The sequence below is a fragment of the Mus caroli genome, chromosome 10 (genome assembly GCF_900094665.2).
Source record: "Mus caroli chromosome 10, CAROLI_EIJ_v1.1, whole genome shotgun sequence".
Taxonomy (NCBI): Eukaryota; Metazoa; Chordata; class Mammalia; order Rodentia; family Muridae; genus Mus; species Mus caroli.
The window spans coordinates 62,090,430-62,117,396 of record NC_034579.1 but is presented as its reverse complement, the minus strand read 5'-3'; the positions used below and the strand labels follow the sequence as shown (position 1 = coordinate 62,117,396).

At 45.0% G+C, this 26,967-nt stretch overlaps 1 protein-coding gene across 1 annotated transcript; it reads left to right on the top strand.

Annotated features, from left to right (window-relative positions):
* On the top strand, positions 1–26,774 carry Znf365 (zinc finger protein 365). The gene is made up of 5 exons (XM_021174987.2): positions 1–308; positions 2,820–3,578; positions 15,194–15,374; positions 22,866–22,903; positions 23,768–26,774. Exons 2-5 carry the CDS (start codon positions 2,833–2,835, stop codon positions 24,027–24,029), a joined length of 1,227 nt encoding a protein of 408 aa, XP_021030646.1. The 5' UTR covers positions 1–308; positions 2,820–2,832; the 3' UTR covers positions 24,030–26,774.
* The last annotated feature ends 193 nt before the right edge of the window (positions 26,775–26,967 follow it).

Here is a 26,967-nt window from a genome sequence, read left to right as displayed (position 1 = left end):
GGACCATCCTGCATCCCTCCCCGTGATGTCAGCGGAATCCTGAGCTGGAGTGAAGGGAAAGGCCCAGGATCTCCCGCTAGAGGGGCCCCGATGGGGTGGACCCAGGGGTGGCTGCCCGGGGCCGGAGCACCAGCCTCGCGTCCCCGGGCGCCGCCCCCGTGTCCCGCCCGCGCCACGCTCCGCCCCGGTCGCCGCTCGTCCCGCGTGGGAGCCGACCCGGCTCAGCCTGATTTACGGCTCTGCTGAAAACCGCTCACACGGCTCCCGCAGCATCAGCACCGGCGGCTGCAGCGGCAGCAACAAGTCGGGTAAGTGGGCTCGGCGGGAGCCGTGCGCCCGCGCCCCCTGCTCCGCGGACATGCGGGGAGGTGGTCCCGGATGCGCAGCATCCTGGGGAGTCGGGACCGTTGGCTTCCCCACAGCCACTTGCACGAACTCGCGTGATCGTGATCACGAATCCACGCAGTCACCAGCGGGAGCGGGGGCTAGGAAAGCCGGGACCCCCACGCAGGTGCTGCCCAGCCTGCCCAGCTCTGCACAGGAAATCGAAACCCTTTTTGCTAACCTGTGCCCTAGGTTTCCGCTGGGCGGATGGAAGCCTTTTGCTGGGGGTGGGTGGTATATATCATCTCCCCCATCCAAACACCCCCCCCACACACACACACACACACTGCTGCTCTAGAATCCTCTCTTCTTATCCCTGCACTCCCTTGCAAGCATCTTCAGCCCTAGGCTGGGCCAGGGTTTGCATCCTATTGCCCAGCGCAGCACAAGAAGGTTCCCCTTTGCTGGGGTTCAGAGACTTTATTAACCAGGAAAATGTGCCTGCCTGGCGGATCAGGCACCATTTCTATCTCAGCATCTGGAGGCAGATAAGGGTGTAACACAGACACTTCACCCTAAGATGCACCCTAAGATCTGGGCTCCTTCCCTGTGGAACCCAGTGCTCCTTGTTGCCATTCTTGGAGGAAATAAGTACCAGGACCCTTGCAAAATTGGGTTGTAAGAGTCATCTGTTGCTAGGGCAAAGGGGATAAAGATGCAGAGGCAACAAGAACTTCCAGTTTATGGAGGAGTTATGCTGACGCCCACCTGGTTCCAACACTCTAGAAGTTGTCGCACTAAAAACAGCATCAGAGGCAAGGCACATCCACCCAGAATATTCTATTAGCGTAGGATCTTGGCCACGGCCCTGTTTATATCAAATAATATCCGACACTTCGGGCTTCCAAATTTCAAAAGAGCGTTATTGTTATGTTAACACTTTGATGTATGCCATCATACCAGTAACTAAAAGTATTAACCTCATGAAAAAAACAAGATGACAAGCAGACGCGTGTCACTAAACCTGATGACTCGAGTTCAATCCCCAGGACACACATGATGGAAGGAGAGAATCCATTCACACAAGTTTTCCCCAGCCTACACACACACACACACACACACACACACACAGAGAGAGAGAGAGAGAGAGAGAGAGAGAGAGAGAGAGAGAGAGAGAGTCACTCACAGAGTAAATAAGGAATGCTATTTATTGAAAAAAAAAAACATTTGGTTGAAAAATTTTCAGCTCTTGATGTGTTTAAAGCCACTGTACTTAGTTTGATCCATCTTTCACAGACTTGAAAAGAGACTGCCAATGGAGTTACAGTTTATGTGCGAACCATGTCTATGTAGCATGCCAAATTCAGGAGGGCAATAAACCTGAGTTCTGTCTCTGGACCACTCTCCTTCCTCTCCAGGGCTTTATTATTTCACCCCCTCTCTCTAGCTTTTCATCTGCATATGAGCGTTAGCCACCTTTGCTAAGCTAGGCTGCCGCTGGATTAGAAATGCAGGCCCTAGCATCTGTATCCCTCCCACCCTGCAGAAATACCATACAGTAGAAGCATCAGATGATACAGAAGAGAGTAGATGTAGCTGCCTTTGACAAAGGGGTTTAGGTTTTAATTTCCACATAAAAATCAACATTAAATATTATATATGCAATAGTTGCTTCAACCCAAGCAGGCTGAGCTGATGTAGTCACTATGGAAATTAGCCTGGAGGTTTTTCAGGAGACTGAAAATAGAAATATCATATGACCCAGCTATACCACTCCTGGGCATATCCCCAAAGGACTCTATATCCTATTATGGAGATACTTTCTCATCCATATTTATTGTTGCACTGTTCACAGTAGCTAAGCATTCGAGCCAGCCTAGATGCGCGCCCATCAGCATAAGCACAGATAACGAAAATATGGTGCAAACATAAAATGGAATTTTATTCAGCGGTTAAGGAAAATACTATCTGCTTGGTATTTGCAGGAAAATGAATGGAACTGGACACCATGTTAAATGAAATAAGCGAGACTCAGAAGACAAGTATTGTTTGTTTCCTCTCAAACAGTGATCTTAGAATTTAACTTCTATTTTGGGGTGTGTGTGTGTGTGTGTGTGTGTGTGTGTGTGTGTGTGTGTGTGTGTATGTGGGTATGCATTTTTTTTTTCGGGTGATGCAGGGCATGTAAGAACACCTGATAAACAGGTCTCTTAAGGAAAGAAAGGAGAAGCGTAATAAATATGTGTGACTTGAAAGTAGAGGTGTATATTGGGATGGGAGGAAAGGGGACCAACCAGAAAGGCAGACAGAGAGATATAGAAAAGTGCTGGGGAAGAGAACCTGTAGAAAAATGTAAGCTTGAAACTGCCTCAGTGAAACCCGTTACTTTGCCGATTTAAAAAAAAAAGTCACCTAAGGACAGCCATCATTATCAGTCAGTGTCAGTTCAATCGCTTTTGACAGACATGTAAACTGGGGTCTTCTCTCCCTCCCAGGACTTTCAGAGTGATGCAACAGACGACTTTTGAGGAAAGCCGGTACCATTGGCAGGACTCGCTGGAGAATGTCGCTGTGTGCCTGCCATTCCGCTGCCCAAGGTGTGGAGACCATACCAGATTTAGAAGCTTGTCGTCCTTGAGGGCCCATCTGGAATTCAGTCACAGCTACGAAGAGCGGACCCTCCTGACAAAATGCAGCCTCCTGCCCTCTCTCAAGGACACAGAGCTACTCCGGTCCTCGGAATTCCCGAAGCAGGGAAAAGTACTCCGGGGCCACGCAAAGGTGACCAAACAGAAGCCGAGCTATGTTAACTTGTACAGCATCTCCCATGGGCACTCCAAGGACACAAAACCCTTTGAGATGGTGGCAGAGAGGCCTGTGTCCTATGTGCAGACCTACACGGCCGTGGACATCCGGGCTGACTCTCTGGATGCTCCCTGCGCCAGCCCTGGTCTCCCCACCCAAGACACCAAAGCTGCTTTCGAGGCTCACGTCCGAGAGAAGTTCAATCGCATGGTAGAGGCCGTGGACAGGACCATCGAGAAGAGAATCGACAAACTCACCAAAGAGTTGGCCCAGAAAACCGCCGAACTGTTGGAAGTCCGGGCAGCCTTTGCGCAGCTGACTCAGAAGAAGCAGGAGGTTCAGAGGCGAGAGCGGGCCCTGAACAAACAGGTAGATGTGGCCGTGGAAATGATCGCAGTGCTGAAGCAGCGTCTGACGGAATCCGAGGAGGAGCTCCTGAGGAAAGAGGAGTAAGTGCTGATGAAACTGGATGCTAACCCCTCCTTGGGCGACCCCTCCCCTCCCCAAGTTACAAGCAGATGCTCAGCGAGGTTTGGTGAGCATCCCCGGCACATGTCTTGGCTGCCTTCCTCACTGGCTCAGGAGTACCAGGAGGCAGGAAGCTTTGGTATTATTCATCTTCTTTGGACATGGTGACCAAGATGGCAGCATTAATCTGATTAATATCTAACTCCTGGTTCCCTTAGAAACTGTTCCCCAGATGGTGTTGGAGAGCATGATAACATAGCTTGTTCCTAAACATGCCCGTGGTATGTAAATATGTGTGAGTGGGAAGCCAGAATAATATTCTGGGAGAACCATTTCACCAGTGTGTGTAGACTCTATAGTCAAGAGCAGGAGGTGATGACCCGTTCTAGTATAGAACATGCTTCAAGAATATGCTTTTTGCTTGTTTGCCTGTGATACTATTCTTAAATTATAGCAACTAAAAACAACCAGAAAAACTACATACTAAAGAGAAGTTCATTTGCTATTGCTAAATATTTATGTTCCCATTAAGGAGATACCTAGAAACCTTTTAGTCACACTAGACTTTTTTTTTTTTTATGTAGTTAGGATGACTTTGAATCGCTACTGTATTAGTTACGTTGTATACCACCAGTGACAACATGCCCCATGAAAGCAGTTTAAGGAAGGAAGGGTTTATTTCAGCTCACAGTTAGAGGGCATAGTTCATCATGGCAGCAAAGTCGTGGTGGCAAGAATGTGAGGCAGCTGGTTACATTGTATCTATAATCAGGAAGCAGAGACAATGAATGCTGGTGTGTAGTTTCTTTTCTTCTTTTTATTCACTTCTGGACTGAAGCCTATGAGATTGCTTAGCTCCTAGTTAATTGGTTTTTACCGACTGTGATTAATTTTAATTGACAACTGGTTACAATTTAAAATCATCTGGACAAGAGAGTCTCAGTGAGGTTGGCTAATGGGCGTGTCTGTGGAGGATTGTCTTAATCGCATTCATTGATGTGGGAGAACCATGTCCACCTTGGGTGGCTCTATTCCCTAGGCAGGGCATCAGTGACCGTACAGTGAGTGTGTGTTGGAGTGTGGGGTGTGGGTGTGTGTTTGCCGTGTGCATGTATCCATTTCTCTCTGCTCTTGACCATGGGCTGCTTCAAGTTCGCACCACTGTGACTTTCTTGATATGATGGACTGTGAACTGGAACTGTGGTCTAAATAAGTCCTCTCTCCCTTGAGCTGCTTTTTAAAAATCACAGCAGAAGGAATGAAACCAGGATAGCAGCTCAGTTAAAACTTTCTGGAAATAGCCTCATAGATACAGCATTCGGTGTGTTTCATGGTGATCCTAAATCCCACTTGGTTGACAATCAAGATTAAGCTTCAATACCTCTAACTTCCTTTGTTCTTAAGAAAGGGCTCTCTAACGAGTATATCATTTTTATTGCGGTGCTTTGTTCTCTGGTGCTTCTCGGTAGGAGCCACAGGGCAGGACCAGATGACCTACTCTGCAATACTGTGAGAAAGCCAATGGGGATGTTGTGATAGTAGAGAAAAGCCTAACTTCCTGATATTTTTGTTTGATTTAATAACAGTAAATTAAGTGGGATGTGAATTAATGTATTTATTTCTCTTTTTAATATTTCATAATTTTCTCATAGTACAAATAAAACTGGATGGGGATTTAGGGGTAGTGACTGCATAGACTGTGGAATGATGGCAGGGAGTTCACGTGGTCAGACGGCTGTTATTGTCAAGGATTCCATTTAACATGGTGGACTCAGCCAGTGATTTAGTATTTAAAAGAGTGGATTAGTGTCTGGGAATGTCCTCATTTGGTAGAGTGCTTGCCTAGCACACACAAAGCCTTAAGTTTGATTGCCAGCACCCAAACAACTCCATTATGATGTCATAGTGCTATACTCCGGCAGGATGGAAGGGAAGGCAGGAAGATCAGGAACCCAAAATCATCCTCAGCTCCATTGGGAACTGAAGGCCAGCCCAGGCTTCATGAGATTCTTTCCCCATACTGATTAATAAGAGAATATGATTTAATCTGTGGCTTGATAGTGATAGCTTCTGTTCATCCAGAGGTGCTATCTATGGAACAAAACATCCCAGCAGATAGATGCATATGTGTTCTCTCTCTCCCCTTTCCAAGCCTATCCCAGCTCACCCTCAGGAGAAAGCACTGTGGAGTTTTATAAACCTCCCTCCAGACCTAGCTTGTGTTCACACAGCCATTGTAATGGAAGCACACACTCTTAATGTTCCTCTAATGGAATCCTGACACATACTGCCATGCCCTTTGACCTTACAGCTGTTTATGCATTCACAGTGCCAGGCCCCTCTGGTGTCTTTTGTACAGTAAACAAAATTCTGCCATCCCTGTGGGCTGGTACATGGTATTCCTGGGTATGGCTATATTGTGGTTGCTTTAATTGAACATCCTATTTTCCTGAATTCAACATTCTGTTCCCAGCTCCAGCTAACATCTTACTACATCTTTGTTCACATTTGTGTGAGTTATAATCTGACATTTGTGTATTTGTTGTCTGGAATTTATGTCAGAGATTCATGTTTGCTCAGCATGCATGTGACTGCTGAGCTACAGTCGTGCTATTATTGACTATTATTGGTGTTTTGACTATGTCCTGTTGGGGATGACGGGGGAGAAAAGGAGTATTTAGCTTAAAATTTTAAAAAACTCACTTGGAATAAAAATATAGAAACTTTGCCTTAAATTTCCAAACATGAAAACATCATTTTTGTCAGCCTCCATTTGAGGCCATCTTGGCAATTTCTGTGTTCAACACTTAAATACACACATCCTCTGTACATGAATTAGAACTGAAAGGGTCTTGTTCCCAGGAAGGACACTGGGTCTCTTGGTCTGAGTATAACAAAGACAGAGACAGTACCCTCTGTCCCTCAGTATCTGCAGAGCCTGTCCCCTACCCTGCCCCCTACTCTGACATCTGCAGGGGAACAGGGACAGCTGTCTATCAGTCACATCTATAGATTCCAACTGGTTTGGTTGAGTTTACCTGGCTGGGTTCCTTCCCGTGTCACAATTCTTTCAGAGGACTACACCTCCCAGAGATGTGGCATTTCTGATAAGAGAGACCCCTCTCAGCCGAAGAAACTTCCAGATCATTCCGAATAAATATCCCATGGTGGGCTCTTGAAGCTCTAGGGTCAATGCTAAAAGTTCATTTCTGAGCATACAGGTTGTTCGTTTCCCATTTGAAATCTATTTAAATCTGGGTAATCTTTAAAATATAGACAGCAGATTTGGTCAAAACAAACAAACAAACACACAAACAAAGCAAATGCAAAGGGGAAAGCGCCTTTCCTTGAAACTGAAATTTAATGGCTCTGGGGACAGTTGGACATGGTGATATATCTCTGTAATCACAGTACTTGGATGGCAAAGGTCAGAGATTGCCTCTGAAAAGTCAAGACCAATCAGGGTGCCCTAGTTAGCTTTAACTGTCAACTTGACGCAGCCTAGAATTATCTGGGAAGGGAGTCTCACGTGAGTAATTGCCTGTGGGCATGTCTGGAGGATTTTCTGGACTGTTGATTGATAAGTGAAGGCTTATCCCACTGTGGGTGGGATCATTCCTTAGGTAAGTGGGCCCCGAACTATATAAGGGTAGCTCAACATAAGCCTGCTGGCCACCCAGCATCCTTCTCCATGGTTCCTGGCACCATCCTTCTTTGGCAGTGAACTGAGGTCCATGTTTGGAGGTAACAGTGTGTGAAATAGCAATCAGGCCTGTCTTCCACATTCTTTCTCAGGTCTGCCTTGATTTCCCTCAGTGATGGACTTGGACCTAGACTTGTAAATGGAATAAACCTGTTCCTTCCCGTAGTTGCTTTTGATCAGAGTATTTCATCAACGGAACAGAAAGGAAACTCGAATATTGAGCTTCATATTGAGTTCCAGGCCAGGCTGGGTTCCAGAATGAGAATCGGTCTCAGCAGCATAGCCAACTTAAAACTAAACCAATCAAGCAAAGCCTTGGACCCATCTCCAGGCTGCATTAACTCAGTTTCCAGCAGTTACGCAGTCAGTCCTTAGCAGAGAAGGTGATCTGAGTTGGTCATCGTCTGGGTCATTGTCTTGGGTCCCCTTGGCAGGTGATCTATAAATAAGCTTTGCTGTGCAAATCTGAGAGAAGAATTTGCTCACCATCTCCACTAAAGCTGATGTGACTTTAAAAGCTCTGACGAGAGATGCCTTTACTTATTGACAAGCAGTGAGAGCTGCTGGGTAGCACTCTGTCTAATCTAGTAAATCAACCCAGGCCTCCTTGCAGTAACAGTAACGGATCCCTAACCAGATGGGTGGTGTTAGATAGTCTCGCAGGTAGTTTCTTGGTAAGAAAGTAACACTACGTTTCTCACACACCTTCAGCCAATAAAATTGGAGCATACTACCGGGCTATCTTTGATGTACTCAGGGTGGGGGTAAGCCATGTCTAGAGAGCATAAAATCCTTATTTCCCCCCCCCCCAAGAGGTACATGCAGAAAGCATAAGATGTATCTGTAAGCGTACCCCGTGCAAATACAGGGTCAGGGATTTGTTACATATACCGTGGGGTGTCTGTATGTGCATGTGTATGTGTGTGTCTGACAGCGGTGTGTGTGTGTGTGCATCTCTGTATGATGTGGTGTGTGCGGTATGATGTGTATTATGTGTGTGTGGGGGGGTATGGTGTGTGCATTGTATTTGTGCTGTGTGTATGTGGTACGTGTGTGATATGTGTCTGCGGGGTGTGTGTCTGCAGTGTGTGCGTGTGTGTGGTATGTGTGCTATATGTGTGGTCTGTTTTGTGTATGAAACAATACTGCTGTTCTTTGGACACTTTTTAAGATATCCCTTACTGGTTTGGAACTTGGCTAATAGGTTCGGCCAGTGATCCTCAAAAATTCTCCTTTGTTTCCCCTAATTGCAAGCAAGCACCACCATACACATCTTTTGTAAAAAGTAAGTTTGGGGGATCAGATTCAGGCTCTTACGTTTGCAAGGCAAGCACTTTACTAACTGAGGTTGTCTCCCCAACCCTTAACACCCCACGCCTTGTATATTTTTAACTCAGGGCTTTGTTGGGTAGAGTCACGCTGAGATTTCATGTGTGCACCACCATGCTTGGCTACATAGTGGATTTAGCAAATGCCTGAGTGGAGGCCACGATTTCAAGTTAATAGGACATTAAAGATTAGACCCTTCCACCTAGAGAGGTCATAAGAAGAGGAGGAGGAGGCAGGGTGTTTTTCTATAATAAGCAGCGGGCAGATTCACTGAAAACCAGAGAGGCCTTAAGTGCTCCCTGCAGTTGGTGATTTGGGAACTGGAAGGTGCCCTGTGCCTCCTTCAGGGGGACACAGGTTTTTTTTTTTTTTTTTTTTCAGCTAAAAAAAAATATTCTGAGAGTCAGGGAGTGCCTTGCCTAGAAACAGATCCTGTAACAAAGCTATGTAGTTTCCTTGCTGAGGTTCACTGTGTCCTTGCTAGACTTCTGATGATGTGAGATTTACCCAAAGCATCGGGACTTATATAATCCCAAGCATGGCCCATTTTGGAATAGTTTGCTTCTCAGCTATTTTGAGACGGCTGCTATGGTGACATCATTTATTTTTTTTTTTCTGATGTGATTAAAGAGAATGTCAGCTGGCATTGGAAGTGTTGGAAACAGGAACCTGGTAGCATCGTTGCAGGGTCGTGACGCTAAGCTTCTAAAATATCCAGCTCAGAGCTTTTAACTTAGCTCTCCAGATGTCCTCACCCAGTCAGAAGTGGGCAAATCCCACTGTCAGCCTTGGATAGAGGTGAGGGGCCTCTGATTCTATCTATGAATCTTAGTTTGTGGTTTGTAAGCTAAAGTAGGTAGATCCTCTGTCCATCTTCTCTCAGTTATTTGCTGTGTTCCCAGCCCCTGCAGGAGATGGATACTTCCAGAGAACCTGAAGAGTGTCAGGTTTGGTCCTACAGTGGTGAGCAAGGTGAAGTTCCTGTCTTCGGGGAAAACCTATCAACCAGAAAATAAAGAACAGGAAATAGATCCCTATGGTGTGATGAAAGGCTCTAGGAGGACGAGCTGCATCCATTTAGCTGTGGGATGTGGACCTCAGACAAGCAAGCTTGGGGCTGGGAAGATGGCTCAGGATGAGAGCATTCGTGATACAAGCCTGAATGGTTGTATTCCCAGGGACCCACATGAAAAGCTGTGTGTGGCCATACATGTCTGTAACCTTAGTGCTATTGTGGCTTGCTGGCTGCCACCGTGGTTGCAGGTTCAATCAGTGAGAGACCCTGTCTTGAGGAAATACGGTGGAGGGTGAGGGAGCAGGGCACCCAATATCAGCCTTTAGCCCCCACGCGCACACAGTCATGTGTGCATATCACACACACACACACACACACACACACAAACACACACACACACAATCTCTGCTGATTCTCATCTAGGAAAGTGACACACACACACACACACACACACACACACACACACACACACACAATCTCTGCTGATTCTCATCTAGGAAAGTGACACACACACACACACACACACACACACACACACACACACACACACACAATCTCTGCTGATTCTCATCTAGGAAAGTGACCAAAAGACATCCCTTGAGAGGCAGAGATTGTGAAGGCTCAGAGGGATCTGTGGATCCCACTTTTAGCTCATCTCTAAGATTGGTTTGCTTTTAATTTAGGTATGTGAGTGTTTGTGTGTATATGTGTTTCTGCACCATGTGGGCACAGTGCTCATGGAGGCCAGAAGAGGGAGACTGCCCTGGAACTAGGGTTACAGATGGTCGAGAGCCACTCTATGGGTATTGGGAACTGAGCCCAGGTCCCCTGTAAGAATGGTCAGTGCTCTACTTGAATCATCTCTCCAGCCCTCAGTTCATTCCTATAAATGATCTCTATTGTGTTCGGATATACAGAGTAATGCAAAACTCAACAGGACATTGAACACATTTTCTTAGGAATAGCGTGGAAAAATTTAGAAATCCTGGGAATATCTTTTCTCCAGGTTTCTCCTCTTTTCTCATCCTACCTGAGTAATTAATTTAGAATGTAGTATTAATCTGCTCAGAATCAACAAATTAATTTAATTTCCTGACTAGGAAAATTAAAAATTAAAAAAAATCTTTCTGTCTGTGACATATACACACTTCAGTGAGTGTGTGCAATTGGGGTGGGGGTAGAGGTTGACGTTGGGTGTCTTCCTTCAGCATTTTACACCTTATCTTTTAAGACAGGGTCTCTCACTGAACCTGGAGCTCATCAATTCAGCTAGACTGACTGTCCAATGAGCTCAAAGGATTTATCTGTCACTGCTCCCCATCTCAGCATTGGGGTGGCAGCTTTTATGTGGGTTTTGGGGATCTGAGCTCAGCTCCTCCTGCTTGCAGCAGGCATGTTACTCACAGAGATATCTCCCCCAATCTGCCACTCCCCCAAAAAACTCTTAGAAAAGAGCCTACTTGTTTATTTGTAAAGCCAAAAAAGAAAGGAGAGGCAAGAGACCACAAAAACAGAGAGAAGACAGTGTTTTGGGTGGCTCTCTGCCCTCCAAGTTTGCAGCTGGGCTTCTGGTGCCTGGAGGGATTCTTTCTCCTTGGTTTGCCTCATGGCTGACATTACAGAGCATCTGAGTTGCTGTGTGATCAATAGTTAAAACTATCTTTAGCTGGGGGTATTTTTATCATTTCATATACTCCTGAATAGGTTCATAAATCAGTAATGCAAAAATGAAATTTAAATAACTCGATTGAGTCTCCCCTTGGGAAGGGAAGCCAGTGTGATTGTTAAGAGTCGAAGACAGGAGTCCATTTTTAGATCCCACCCTACTCCTGATGGAGGTGTCTGTGGTTGATTCTTTGGCTTGTGCCCCTAGACTGACCTGGGAAGGGGCAAAGGAAAGCAAAGGGTTTTTTCCTGTGGCATGGGATGCTCAGCGAGAGCTCTGGTTGTACATTTGTACTTCATTAAGAATTTGTTAGGTCCCCATTATCTGCTGGACTCCTGTGGACTACACACGGTGCCCCTGGTGGTTAATCTTGATGGTCAACTTGATGGGATTTAGAGTCACCATGGAAACAAATCTCCCAGCACATCTGTGAGGGATTATCTCCATTAGGGTAGCTGAGTGGAAAGATCCATCTGCAATTGTGGGCAGCAGCAGTCTATAGGGTGGGGTCCTGGGCTAAATAAAAAGGGAAAAACTGAACTGGGTACCTGCCTGCATCCCTCTCTGCTTTATAAACTGTGGATGCCATGGGCCAGCTTCAAGCTCTTGACTCGGTGAGTTCCCCACTGAGGGATGGCACCCTCTGGGACTGTGAGCCAAAATAAACATTTCCTTTGTTAAAGATGCTTTCATAGCATCTTTTGCCACAGCAAGGCCAGTAACTAATATGCTCACTAGACTCAATGTTTGTTTGTTTGTCTCCTGCAGGGAGACCTTGAGGTTACAGATAACAGGAAGACAGGGGACCAGGGAGAGGTTCTAGCTGAGAGAACAGCTTGTCACAGGTGTGAATCTGGCTGGGTGCTAAGATGCAGGAAGTCAGAAAGATAAGAAATGGTCTTTTATAGCAAGTTGGAATAGGTGATAGGGGCCATCTGTTGTCGCTCCTTAATAATGTTCAATGAATGCATGCAAATTGTGAATATCATACATGATATATTGTTCAATTCTGTCAGTTTGTTCACCCATGCTGTGTGTATGCGAACATGTATGTTTGCATGTGTGCGTGAAAGTGCATGTGTGTGTGGTGTGTTTGCCTGTGTTTGTGTGCATATTCGTGTGTAGTATGTCTGTGTGTCATGTGTGTATGTACATGAGTGTGTGTGGTGTGTCTGTGTGTGCATGTGTGATTTCTGTGTGTGTGCATGTGTGTGGGTGCTTGTGCATGATGTGTGTTTAGTATGTCTTTGTGTGTGTGTGTGTGTGTGTGTGTGTGTGAAATCCAGAAGTCAACCTTGGATGTAGTTCTTCAGGTGCCATCCACCTTGCTTTTGGAGATAGTCTTTCACTGGTCTTGGGCTCACAAATAGGCTAGGATGGCATGCCAGTGATTGTCTGTCTGACTCTACCTCTGCTGTGCTGGGATTATAGCCTGGAGGCCACCACACCAAGATGTTTTTATCCCCTGAGCCTTCTCCTCACTGCACCTAACACTGTCTAAATTAGTTTCTAGGTGTGACGATCACATGACAGTGCATTTTGATTTTTTCCCCCAAGGTTAGCTGCCTTTAACTCATCTTGGAAGAGGTGATCCAAGGGTTGGCAAGAGGGCTTAGCGAGTTAAAGGTATTTATTATCATGCCTGAAGACCTGAGTTTGAACCCCAGAATCCACATAGTAGGAAGAGAGAATTCAGTCCTGTGACCTCCACATATTCACTCTGGCATGTACATGCATGTTTGTGAGAATGCACATACACACACACACACACACACACACACACACACACACACACACACACCAGTAAATAAATAAATACAACAATAAAAGTAATATATTCAGCTTGCAGAGTTTATGGCCATCCTATAAATGACTAAAGAGATGAGTAAGCAAATATTTTCTTCTCACTAAAGTTCTGGCCGCATAGAAAGGGCTTTCCCCTCTGTGCCTCCTTTGGCTGTGTTAATTTCAAAATGCCTTTGAGTCCTGGGGATGAATCAGTGTCTCAGGGCTGCAGATCACTCTGCATAGTGATGCAGCTTCAATGTCAAATTCTTACACCGTGCCTGGCATTTCCCCCCTGTTAGAGTCAAATGTTACTTTTAATAGGCATATTTTCCATAAAATCTTGGGTTTAATTCTATTTTGCTCTTCTTCTTAAAGAGTAAGTGGTAAAGATGGGACAGGAAGTGACTTAGGAGTAGTTAAAGAGATTTATTCCCCCTACACCCTGGCTGAATTTTACTAAGATTGGCTCTTTTCTTTGTGTCTGGCCTTTGGGAGCGTCACACAGTGTTCTGACTCAGCAGGACAAGAGCCTAAATTATAGCCATGAACGAGTTTCACTGTCCTGTAAGATTGCGTCGTGTTCTGCTCCTTCTTAGTCATAAACCTTGACATTGGATATGTCAGGCTCTTCTGCTTATAATGTCTGCCTTAGCCACCACACAAAACGTCCTAACTGTTAGCCCAAACCACAGAGTTTTAGGAAAACTATCTCCCGCAGAACAATTTAGTGGGAAGAGGGACATTGTTTCTAAAAAGTTTCACACGTATGGTTTACTTGTAAATTTTTTATTCGTGATTGTTGCCTGTGTGGGTGGGTGTGGCTGGGCGGAGTGGAGGTCAAAGGACAATTTTCAGGAGCTGGTAGTCTCCTATTTTTTTGTTGGTTGTGGAGACCAAACTCAAGTTGCAGGCTCATGCTGCAAGCTCTCTTACTCAGCGAGCCTGCTCACCCACCCTAGGAGCACCTCCAATCGGCAGCTTCCCAGAGCCCAGCCAAGCTTCAGTAGCTCTATATTCAGGGGAGCACAAATTTATTGTTTGGGGGGCGGGAATTAGATGAAAGAAATATGGGGTCACATAGAGACCCAGTGAGATGGCTAAGGAGTGTTTGAATCTCCTTCACGGACGACAGCAGGTGACACCAGTCCAAACCTTAACAACAACTGGTAGTTTCTAAACGGGTATATGTGTGGGTTCGGAAGCCACATCATGAATATTTCGTTCTCTTACAGGGAGAGCCATTGTGCTGCTGGGTGCCTTGAGCAAATGTTTTATGGTTTAGAGTATAATTACTACAGAAGTTATAAAGACAATGTGGTTAACTTCCTGCGTTTTGTTGTTTTGGTGTTGAGGCAGAGTCTCACGTAGTCCAGGCTGTCCCTGAACTCACTAGGTAGTCGAGGATGACCTTGAACTTGGAAACCTCCACCTCCCAAGTGCTGAGCTTAACAGGCGTGTACCGCCATGCTCAACTGTATAGGGTTCTAGGGATCAAACCCAAGGCTTCTCACATGCTAGGATAGCAGTCTACCAGCTGAGTTACAGCCTCAGCTCTAACCTTTAGATTTTCCTACCCAGAAATCCCCTACCATTCCTAAGGGAGATAAAGATGTGGCTCTCAGTGGTTCTCTGTGATCTCTCGTGTCATTTTCCATACATCTGGGATCTCCATGGTGACCTAGGAGCCTCCCAGCTCCTTGTCTGTGCACATATCCTGGAAGCGGCTCAGACCCATCAGCATGTCTCTGGTGTGCCTGGTTTATGATTCCCAGGTGTCCCCCTGGCTTCTTCCTCAGGATTTCCTCCAGGCTTCTCCATCTAAAAGGTTGATCTTGACTTTGCTTTCTAAAATCTTGCCTCCCCACGGCCGGCTGTCACTTTGTCACCTTGTACCTAGTTCCAGTGTTGTTAACTCCTGACAGAACACATTTATGTTTACATTGTACCATGACTGTCTCCTTCCATGCAGTCTCAGTCCCTCTCATTACGCTACGACCATGGCTGTCAAGATGCTGGGTGGATGGGTGGATGGATGGGGACTCACTGTGTGCTCAGTGAATGATTCCCCATGTCACTCTGTGCCTTGTCCTTGCAGAGAAGTCGTCACATTCAACCATTTCCTGGAGGCAGCGGCTGAGAAGGAGGTTCAAGGAAAAGCGAGGCTCCAGGACTTTATTGAAAATCTGCTGCAACGGGTAGAATTGGCGGAGAAGCAGTTGGAGTATTATCAAAGCCAGCAAGCCTCCGGTTTTAGCTGTGACACTAGTGAGCATATGGTAAGTCCCCACCCAGTCAGCCACCCTACGGCCCCCTGAATGCAGTCAGAATGAACCTAGACAGAGCTAGGACAGAAAACAGGGGAGCTGCGTGACTCAGGGGCTTCCTAGAAGTCATTTGACGTCCCGAGCCAGACCATGCCTGTCTCTGACCATGGTTACCATGGCTGCAGGGAGGAAGCTGAGTCTGAGGTACGCACTTTCCTGCTCTTCTTTGACCTCCATTCCAAGCAGAATTGGTAGACGCAATTTTTTATACTTGTAAAAGAACAAAGTCAGAAATATCTGAGTCACAGCCTTAGTTTTCACTAGGCCAGAAGGTACCCAGATTTGAAGGTTTTCAAGATGATATTCTAAGTGTTATCATTTCAAGAAAGCAAGATTCAACCATGTACATATATACCCTCAGCCTTCCTTACAGCGGAGGGAAACACTCTTCCACAGCGCTCACTGTGAAACTTTCATTAAGTGGATATTCAAAAAGAACCCATGGCAGGCGATAGGCTTTGGTTACTATTTCACACAGGAACTTCTGGGGCTTTAAGCCTGCTGCCAGCTTAGATGAAGCCCCTGACAGTGTTTCATGATCCAGGGTCTTGTTAAGTGGCTTGCTTGATCAGAATTCCCTGGCTTCTGAAGGGTAATAGGATGTCTAATCAGCCTTTAGGCAGGGTGAGTGGATGGTCAGATCTTCCTGCTACACAGTTCAACCTTAGGGGAATGGAGTGATAAATATAAAATAAAATAAAACAAAACAAAATAAATAAAAACCAGATTTCACCTCTGCCCTACGGGTCAATAGTAGATTAACTAAGGAGATAAGTCTCTATGTGAGCTATCAGCACTCTCCTCCATACCTGCTGGTCTGCCCTATTTCTTCTTCTCCAGAAGGTGCCTGCATACTCTGTGTCATCCTCCTGAGGCACAAACATCACCCCCAAGTGTCTTAGTTAGGGTTTTACTGCTGTGAGCAGACACCATGACCAAAGCAACTCTTATAAGGACAACATTTAACTGGGGCTGGCTTACAGGTTCAGAGGTTCAGTCCATTATCATCAAGTCAGGAACATGGCAGCACCTAGGCAGACATGCTGCAGGAGGAGCTGAGAATTCTACATCTTCATCTGAAGGCTGCTAGCAGAATACTCACTTCCAGGCAGCTAGGATGAGGGTCTTAAAGCCCACACCCAGTGACACTCCTCCTAATTGTGTCATTCCCTGGCCCAAGCGTATTCAAACCATCACACCAAGATGACTCTCTGCTCCCTCTTGGAAGACCCCAAGAATGTCCTATTTTAGCTAGTTCTGGAATGTCCTCACTTGCCTAGCAGTGGCTGGAGGAACACTCTGAGCCCTCTCTGGCCACTTTCTTGCTTCATCTCATCCCATAGGGAAGGGCTGTGTTCTGAGATCACAGAGCACGGATGTGAGGTGAAAAGGCTTGGCTCTAGAACCCTCTTAACTTGCTTGTTGCCAAGCCTTGCCTTTCTGGATCTGCTATTCTTTCTCCAGTAAATGAAGGGAGTGTGCCCAGCGCTCTTGAACTGAATTGTCAGTTTGCCTGTGACTGGGGTCTCAGACTCCTGAGCCTGTGAGGCAGTATTAACATTTTCGGTGTGTAGGTGGATAAGTCAGCCCAAACACAGCCGTGTGTGGAGCCCTGCACTCTGCTGACGGGGTCTTAGAATAGAGAGCAGTAGGAGGCAGGGAGAAAGCTGGGAAGCCAGAAGTGTCCCCTCTCTTTATATAGCTGGGCTCATGTCCTTCGCTCAGCCTGCTTCCCCAGCCTGAATGCTGATCTTTGAAGAGTCGTAGGAATAGCTATCACCCGTGTATTTTAGTCTTGTAATCAAACATTAGCATCCCACCGCTTCTGGTCAGATATGCATATGTGGAACTTTATATGTGCACACACAATGTACATTAGCAACAGGCAGGTACAGACCTGGCTTGCTATAAAAGAACTGTTTGCTTTCATGCTTTCTCTCTCTCTCTCTCTCTCTCTCTCTCTCTCTCTCTCTCTCTCTCTCTTTCTCTCTCTCTGTCTCTACTCCTTTCTCAATCTCCCCTCCTCATGTCCCCAAATAAACTTGATTTTATATTACCCCTGTCATATGGCTGGCACTTCAGGAGGGGTGTGCCTCAGCATGGGCCTGCTAAGGCACCACCACCCCACATCAAACCAAGTTTTACAAAACATATCAACATATATATACTCACACAGCTATATAAACATGTAAGCATGTGCATATTCACATGATACACTTGCACATATATACTGCACCGTATATACGTATATGTATGTGTGTGTATATATATGTGTGTGTGTGTATATATATATATACATATATATACACATACACACACACACACACACACACACACATATATATATATATATATTTATGTTTGTGTACAAGGCACACAAAACAAATTCCTTCACCCATGGTAGAAAATTAAATATTTATGTTTGTCTGTTTCCTGGCACAGTCACATGATCTGCCTCCAGCCAGCGGGCTCAACCGAAGGAATCACTGGCTAATCCAAATGATGCTCCATGCAGTTGAGATTGTAATGAGCAATTTAGATATGAGAGCTGAGTGGCTGGCATGATCACGCGGTAATGAAAGGACCGGCCTAATTGATGTAGATTGTTGCTCTGGCTTTGGATGGACCCAGAGTATGGAGTGAATTCAGAAGAGATTAGGCACACGTATTGGTAGTTTATCCTCCTACTTTGTTTCTTCTCCAACTCTTCCTTGGGTCAAGTTGGGCTGTCTGCAGACTCTACAGTGGGAGTGGGCATGCCCCCTCTCCCTTGCCCTCCCTCCCTCTCTCTATCGATCTCTCTTTCACTCCCCCTCCCCCCTTCCCCTTATTCTCATCATAGTCATATGCACCCGTCTATAAAATAAGGAGCCATGTCTTTGATATAATCAGAGAGCTGTGTCTGCCCTCTCACACTGAATGCCAATATGGAGACAGAATAGCTTGGCTGTTTTTAGCAAGAAGAACTTTGAATCAGCTATTTGGCCCAGCGTAGTGTGTTACAGAGCTCCCATCTTACCCGGCTTCTGGACTGACCCAGAACAGTTACCTAGTACCACACAGGACATGCAGACATGTCTCATCTCTCCCTGCCAGCACTTCTATATCCCTCCGCCAGGGTGATGAGAAAATCACTCCGCTTCTCCCACCCTCCAGCCCACACTGCAGGATGCACGATGATGATCCATGATGATCCACTGCGCTGCCCGCTCTCTTTCCCTTTCCCCTAGAAAGGCCACTCCAGAGGGAAGGGCAGTCCTCACATCGCTAAGTGGGCTGCCTCTTCCAGAAGGTGATTGTTAGCCCTATGTCCTTCTGGGGACGCTTTGCCCCCCTTCACCTTTTGTGCCTTTTCTGAAACAACGTTTGGCATTCCGCATCTTTCCCTGAATCCCCTTGGGCATCTGTGTTCTTTTTTCCACCTGGCTGGCTTCTAAAAATATGGGTTGCTTACTCAGATTTTTTATCTTTGTGCTCTGAAAAATGCTGTCAGATTAGACACAAAGTGACCTAATATCCCATCTGCCAAAAAAAAAAAAAAAAATTAATGCTCAGAGCCACTCAGATAGAGGCTTGCAGCTTAGATAATCTTGTTTTAAGTACTGCATTCATTACCTCCTGGCTGTTAATTGAGGGCTAGCAGCAATTTACTTTAACACATATTTATTGAGGGCACAGTGCTTATGAGGTTCCGATGCCAGGAGCAAACCAAACAAAGTCCTTTTTCTCTTGTGTGGAGGGGACAGTGAGCAAATCAGTCATGGCGTTCCTGCATGGTAACTACTGCAAAGATGGTTGAAGACGAGTATGTTCGAGGTGTTCTGGGAGGGGAGTTGCTTTGGGGCAATGGACCTAAAGCTCCCTAGTCTTGGACTTTGCCTTGGATAACTTTCTGTGGAAAGTCAGAAGCAAGATGTTCCAGGCAAGGACAGTGTATCACGGATGGAAGGAACAAACTTGGCATGGTTGCGTGGTAGGAGGCAATGCCAGAGAGCTGCAGATTGCAAGAGGAGCATTCCCAGCGTGCAGGGAAGGTCTATTCCCAGCACGCAGGGAAGCATGGGAAGGCTTCGAGGGCAGGCGGAAGGGCATCAGAAGGAGAGATGGTCAGAGGCTCTTGTGATAGGAGCTGAGAGGAAGTGCTTGGGAGGGAGCAGCAGAGGAGGAGAGAGGATTCAAGAGGATGTGCCTTGGAGTAGACCTGAAGAGGCCATTGGGAGCCGCTGGAGGGCCACTGAGGTGAGGAGAGAGGGCAGGGGCATCAGGAACGACCTGGAGGTCTGGGTCTGAAAAGGAGGGTGCATAGGGCCATTACTTACTACAAAACTTAAGACAAGGTGGGGGGCCAGTTCCGCCAGACCCGAGGCAGTCCAAAACAGCATGCTTAGAATGTAGAAGCCTAGAGGCCTAATCACCATGGGTCCAGCCATCTGCACAACAAAATTATTTGGAGAAAATAACTGAATAAGTAATAAATAATAAATATTATTGTTGTAGTGTCCATCATCATCTCTGGATGGCCTGGAACACACTATGTAGGCTAGTCCAGCCAGGAACCCATAGAAGCCAGCCTATCTCCAAACACTGGGTGGGATCAAAGGAGTGCATCACCACTCCAACCTTGTTATTACTTTCATGTGTATGACTATGTGTGTACATGGATATATGTGCACCATATGTGTGCATTGGAATTCCTGGAACTGGACTTACAGATGGCTGTTAGCCACCATGTGGTACTAGGAACCACCAGGGTCTTCTGGAAGAGCAGCGAGTACTCCTTTAAGAAAAATTATAATGTGATTGCATCATCGCTCCATTTTCATTTTCTCTCTTCAGCTCCTCCTATGTCTTTCTCTCTCAAAACCACGGCTACTTTTTCTTTAATTAATTATATATATGTATATATATGTGTGTGTGTGTGTGTGTGTGTGTGCGCGCATATATGTGTGTAACATATATGCATAAGTTTATATTCTTAAATATACAGGTACCACTTGTTCAGTCTGCATAATGGCTGCTACATGTGACAATTCAGGACTGATCACTTGGTATTGGATAGTGTGAAGGTTTGAATATGCTTGACCCAGGGAGTGGCACTATTAGGAGGTATAGCCTTCTTAGAGGAAGTGTGTCACTGTGGGTGAGGACTTTAAGACCCTCACCCTAGCTGCCTGGAAGCCAATATTCTCCGAGCTATCTTCAGATGAAGATGTAGAACTCTCAGCTCCTCCTGCGCCATGCCTGCCTGGATGCTGACATGCTTCCTACCTTGATAATAATGGACTGAACCACTGAACCTGTAAGCCAGCCCCAATTAAATGTTGTCCTTATAAGAGTTGCCTTGGTCATGGTGTCTGTTCACAGCAGTAAAACTCTAACCAAGACAGATAGTCAATAGACACACTCTTCCTTCTTTCAATAATACCTAGTTGCCCATAGTTTTTTTTTTGTCTAGGATTGAGGATATGTGGGGTTTTCCCCCTTTTGTATCATAGTAGTTCAGGTCACGTTTAGGAAGCCATGTTGATGAGACTTCAATGGGTGTAGCCTCTCTGGCATTTCTAAGAGACACAGTCCCACAACCAACTCCCTTTTCCTTGGGCTCTTACAATCTTTCTGCCCTTCTTCTGCAGTGATTCCTGGGGTCTCTTCTCTCCAGTCCCATTATTTTTTATTATTATTATTATTATAATTATTACGACAGTGTTTCTTGTTGTTGTTGTTGTTGTTACAGTGTTTCTTGGTGTAGCTCTGGCTGTTCTGAAACTCTATAGACCAGGCTGACCTCAAACTCCCACAGGTCTGCCTGCCTCTGCCTTTGCCTCCTGAGTGCTGGGATTAAAGGCATGCACCCCCACTGCCTGGCCAGCTCCATTGTGTGTAAATGACGGTGATTTATGCATCCTTTGCACCTTATTAGGCATTGTAAACAATTTAAGGATGATTTAGACTTGCAGGTGTGCTGGCTCCATGACCAGACTGTAGCTGAGTTCTCTCTGTGACTTATAAACTTACTTAAAACAATTTGTGGTTTTGTGTGTGGGTGACTTGTACAACTTGAGTTTGCTAATGTGAACTTTGCAGATGACAGCGTCATGTGACACTGTCAAAAGTTTTGACGCATCTTGTAGGTATGAGGGTGGGGTGGGGATGTGCAGGTCATGCTCAAATACTATAGCACCGAATATAAGGTACTTCTGTATTCATGGCTCTTGGTGTCCTGAGGTGATGTGGGACCCAATCCTCCACTGATACTAAGCACATCATAATCCCCCCCCACCCTCCCTCGCCAACCCCTGGTCCAAACTCCAAGAAGGCCATTCCATGACATTTTCTTCACTGTTCATTTACTGAACCTGCTCAAAGATGTGATATGACATCATCCTACTCAGAGCTGCTCGAGAGAGAGGGTGGGAAGCTACGGCTGGCAATACCCCGGGCTTCCCCTGAAAGTGGAATGATGACATCTGGATCGCAATATGATAATCATCAATTTATGTTCCCAATGAAGGCACTCTGAGCCCCGCCACAAAGTACCAGCAGATATTTTATTGCATGGTACTTGGAACGGACATCATCCCGATGGTAGATGGCCTTGGGGATGCTTTGGGCTTGGTCTTCATATGGTCTCATTTTAGAAATGATATATTTAGGAAATAACATTTGATGTTCATTTCCTCTTAGTTGGTACCCTGCGACTAGCTACAGCTGTACTAAATCAACTGCAAATACAGCCAGATCCCGAGAAATAATTATACATTGTGTCAGGTTTTAAAACCATGTTTCTTTTTTTCCCAACCCCGACTTATGAGGAAGCTTTTTGATTTCTTTTTTCAAGTTTTGAGATATTTCCAATACAAGCTTCTTAGAAAACTGAGAACAGGTGTCCAGAGATGCTTACCGAGCAAACCAATCTGGAACAGTCTTGTTCTCTGATGCAATGGATGGTTCCCTAGGTAATGCCGCTGACTACTTACAGACCTCCTTAGTGAGAATGTAGTGTCTTTAAACAAGATCAAGCTGGAAAACCATGTCCAGGAGCTGGAGAGATGAATCCGTGGGTAAAGTACTCGCCGTGCAAGCTTGAAGACCTGAGTTCAGATCTTCAGGACCAACATAAACAGTGAAGCATATCTGTGTGTACCTCTCCCCTCCAGCACCACAGGAGACAGGCACATGATCCCTGGGACTTACTGGCCATTAACCTAACAGTTAGCTCCATGTTCAGGGCGAGACTGTGTCTTGAGATTAATAGAGGAATATGCCCAGTGTCTTTCTCTGGCTGCTTTGTGTGCTTGCTGGGGTAAGTGCACGCCTATACTAAATGCTAAATCCATTTAGCCCTTCCCCTCCCTCACCCACCATCCTACACACATGCACACACGAGTCACATCTAGCCTAGCTCTCATAAAATAATGCTTTCTCCTATTTATTTCTCATCAGCTCACAGACATCCCATCGAACAGGAAGCCCAGATGCCTGTACGTATAACTTTCTTATACATGAGCCAACAGATCGTGTTTACCTTGTGTGTCTTCTAACTACATTTGAGGAGATATCTATACGTGGATTTTAAGCCTGTTGTGTTTGATAAAACAGGAATGCTATTTTTAAAGGCTTATGTGAACATTTACCTGCATGCCGGTGCCACTTTTAAATAGCAGCTGATGTGTGAGTGGTCCTATAGCAGTGTTGGAGTGATGGTCCTAGGATATTATTTACTGTATCTTAATCTTACTAATATATGATATATGTGTGTGTTTTATATATGTATATGTATATAATATGTCTATACTTCACACGCACATATAATATATAATATATATGTTAACACATATACATGTGATATATAGTATACTAATATGTATGTATATATGTGTGTGTTATATATGGATATATGTTTATATCTCAGACATATATTTATATGATAGATAGCATGTATGTTTATATATTACACATATATTATACATGTGATATATAGTATTATTATTGCCCGATATGCACTATTTATATGTCACATACTTTAAAGTATATACACAACATCTTTTGCTGAGTCTCCTGGTGTTTGTCTGAAGAGTTAAGAGTTGGGTTCATCCTGTATTCGTGCACATCATCCTGGTAGCATTGACTTTTTCTGTACCCGTTTTATCACTCGTAGTAGCGCTAGTAATATTTCTCTTAGATTTAGCATGGCACAGTCACAGGAACTGTCATGAATTGAAATTCTAGTATCTGCGACTTATCTGTGTGGGAGCATGGTCGCCATGGTAGACCGAGGAGTAGTTAGTTGTCTTTCTTTTAACAAGCCTCTCTCTCTTCTCTGTTCCTCTTCCTGACCCCTATAGAAGCCGAGGGCACCAGCATTCTGTTTGCAACCATCCTGAGCTGAGGGCCCATTTCCATCTGAAGGGGAGAAGCTACCTGAAGAAAGCCAAGGATGAGCGAGCCGGGATGCAGCCCGCCAAGACCATTCACGAACCGGCTGAGTCTCCAAGAGAATTCTTCAGACCAGCCAAGAAAGGGGAACACCTGGGTCTGAGCCGGAAAGGGAATTTCAGGCCCAAAATGGCTAAAAAGAAGCCTACAGCAATCGTGAATATCATCTAGAGCTTGGGTGGGTCGGAAGCATCACCACAGGGCTTACCAAATGATGTTCCAGGGGCCAACAGTGTTGTCCATTTGGACATGTGGCCGTAGGAACGCAGGGAACACAACAAACAGGGTCACTCTGATTAACCAGAATGTAAAACAGCCGGTCTCAGTAAACACGAACCGGTAACTTCTTAAATAATTGGCCCAGTCTCTCGCAGACTTGGCACCCGGGGTTCCTCTACCCAGTGCCCATTAGTACGTGGGCCTCACAAGATGCCAGACTCTGGTATCCACTGCTCTCTGAATTATGAGGCAAGGAATGTGACTGTGAAGTTCTTCTACTTTAAAGAAAAATAATATTTTTGGTGTTCTGAGACAGGGCCTTGTTATGCTATGTAGCCCTGGCTGGCTTGGAGCTTCATATATATATACCAGGCTAGCTTTGAACTTGCAGCAATCCTCCTGCCTCTGCCTCCTGAGTGCACAGGTGTGCGCTACCACACCCAGCTGGGAGTGTAAAGTTCTTACCAAGAGCAGTGAAATAAAAGCAGAGCTTTTGTTGTTTGTGTGTAGGCCCCCTTTGATACATTTGAAAGTCTCTACGGTAAAGGCTCGTTCCTGTTTCCCTTGAGTATTCTGGTTAATCAAGATTTTAATCTCCGGGTGGGTTACAGGCCGTGTTTAGTTAGACCTCGGTTCTCACTTTGCCAGGTGGCTTTTGGGGTTGTTTGATTCACATCTGGGTCCTCCAGAGCATATTTATTCAGGTCTGGGTGCACCTCTCCTCCCTTCTTTGGCTAAGCACGCTGCACCCCCAAGAGCTGTCTACCGGCCTCTGCAGAGATAGCTGCTAAAACCCTTGGGGTCAGCAGCATCTTTGATGTGGTGCCCAAAATGCTTGCTGTGCTAGAGGGGGGCACACTCAGTGTACCATGGCCATCTTGGCCATGCCGTGGGCACGCCCACCATTCTTCTCCTACCGGCTACTCTGGAAGGCTTGCTACCGGTTACCTGTGAGCATGCTCTTTGCTAACTTCCGTTTCAACCCGGAAGCTCACTTTGCCTACTGTTGCTTCTTTCTATAGCCGGTGTACACTTTCCCCCCTCCCAGCCACAACTCTGGGGTGTTCATTGTGCAGTGCATTCTATTGTAATTTCAGATGATAAAGAATGCATGCGGACTATGACCTGTGATACTGCCCTCCCCAAATGACACTGTTCCTATTAAAAAAAAAAAACTTTCAAAAATCTCCTGGTTTAAAATTTTCTTCCAGAAGGAATTTATATATTTTTTTCCTTAAATTAAGCAACACCATCAGGTCTCTAGAGTGTATTTGTGCTGACATCCTTTCTAAAACAGGAATAATGTTGTCCATAAGTATTATATACATATATATATTACATATGCTATATATATGTCAAGTATATGAATAGTTTATTTTTAAATATTCCTGGAGAAAGTGTGTGTTTGTGGTGGGTGGCTTTAAAACTATATCGCTTTGTTTCTGTAAATCAAATTCCTTTACTTTAAAAATTAAGATTGTAACCTGACTAACACGTGTAGAATTATTGTTATTGCAACAAGCATCTGATTAGCATATTACATTAAAATAGATAATAAAGCAGTTCCTTGGGATGACAATAAATTGAAAAGGAGAACTCATCGTTTTCAGATACTTTGAACCTGTCCTTGCGGAGGAGAGGTCGCTGTGTGAGCCTTCACTGACTTCCGGCCTATGGGAACAGATCTTCTGTGCGGTGTGCAGGCAGATTCCAAGTTGGGGAAAGAAACAGCTGCGTATCCTATCACTGTTGAGGCTGACGTTGTGAAAGCTGTAATGTTATTATTTATCTGGATAAGAAATCTCCGCCATAGTTATTTATTGTTGATGTTTATATCATGGTTGCACTTTTGCTTTGTCCACACTGAAAACGTGACTTGCTGATTGTACCGCATGCTCCCTGTCCTATAGTGTGTGCAGTAACAACACCTCCGCTTTGACAAACATATGGACAGATTTGTTTCCTCTTTTATTTAAAGTAAGTCATTTTTGGTGTTTCTTTAAAGAGCCTAGAAGGAAGGACAGCCCTCTTTGACAGTGGTCCATGCTCATCTTTGGATATAACCTTGTACTCTATATACACTACTCAAGACAAATAGTTTTAAGATTGACTTACTAAATTTAAAAACATCTTTTGAGTTTCAACTGGATTCTGATCCCCATAGAAGGAAATGTATTAAGGATAACAGACTCCCTAGAGACATAAATCCGCTGTTGAAGTATGGGAGCTGGTTTAACGGAAGGATCATTCACCTACATCATGGCTAAGTTCCATTTATATGTCATCTACACACACACACACACACACACACACACACACACACACACACACACACTCTCTCGAGTCCACTCAGGCAATCAACCTTAGATTTGAAGCAGTGACTTTTTAAACGAATCACCAAAGTTTCTGGGAAACTGTAATCAAGGATTAACTGAAGTATACATTGAATTTTATTATTTATTTTGTAAGGGGATAAGATCTTCATTTGAACTGTGTGTCAATCCCCCCCCCCATCTTCTCCCCAAACTAATAACAGATTCTTATGTGTAAGTGCGGCTTGCTTGGAAGCTGTATTCCAGTATGCTGCAGGGCCAGTCAAATGTATAGATGTTAGAGTATTTCTGTTCCCAGAATGGAAAACAAGAGAAGTTTTTAGATTATGAAATACTATGATAATAAAGCTATATTTCTGACTAACACGTTGGTCTGTTCCTTCTAGGTCAAGTGTTTTTTTTGGAAAGTCACATTTATGGCTCCACTAACATCAAACAAAACTATGCTTCACAAATAAACTGTTCATTTTGTACATAATGAGCATGCCCTTGTACACCAATCAGCCTTCAGGAAAACTGGCTCATTTATTTTCATATGTTCTAATACCTCTATCTAA

Excerpts from the sequence above, each read along its gene's own strand:
- Znf365 (XM_021174987.2), top strand. The coding sequence starts at position 2,833 with ATGCAACAGACGACTTTTGAGGAAAGCCGGTACCATTGGCAGGACTCG. Across the intron at positions 3,579-15,193 it reads GAGCTCCTGAGGAAAGAGGA|AGAAGTCGTCACATTCAACC; the intron begins GTAAGTGCTGAT and ends TTGTCCTTGCAG. Across the intron at positions 22,904-23,767 it reads AACAGGAAGCCCAGATGCCT|AAGCCGAGGGCACCAGCATT; the intron begins GTACGTATAACT and ends TGACCCCTATAG.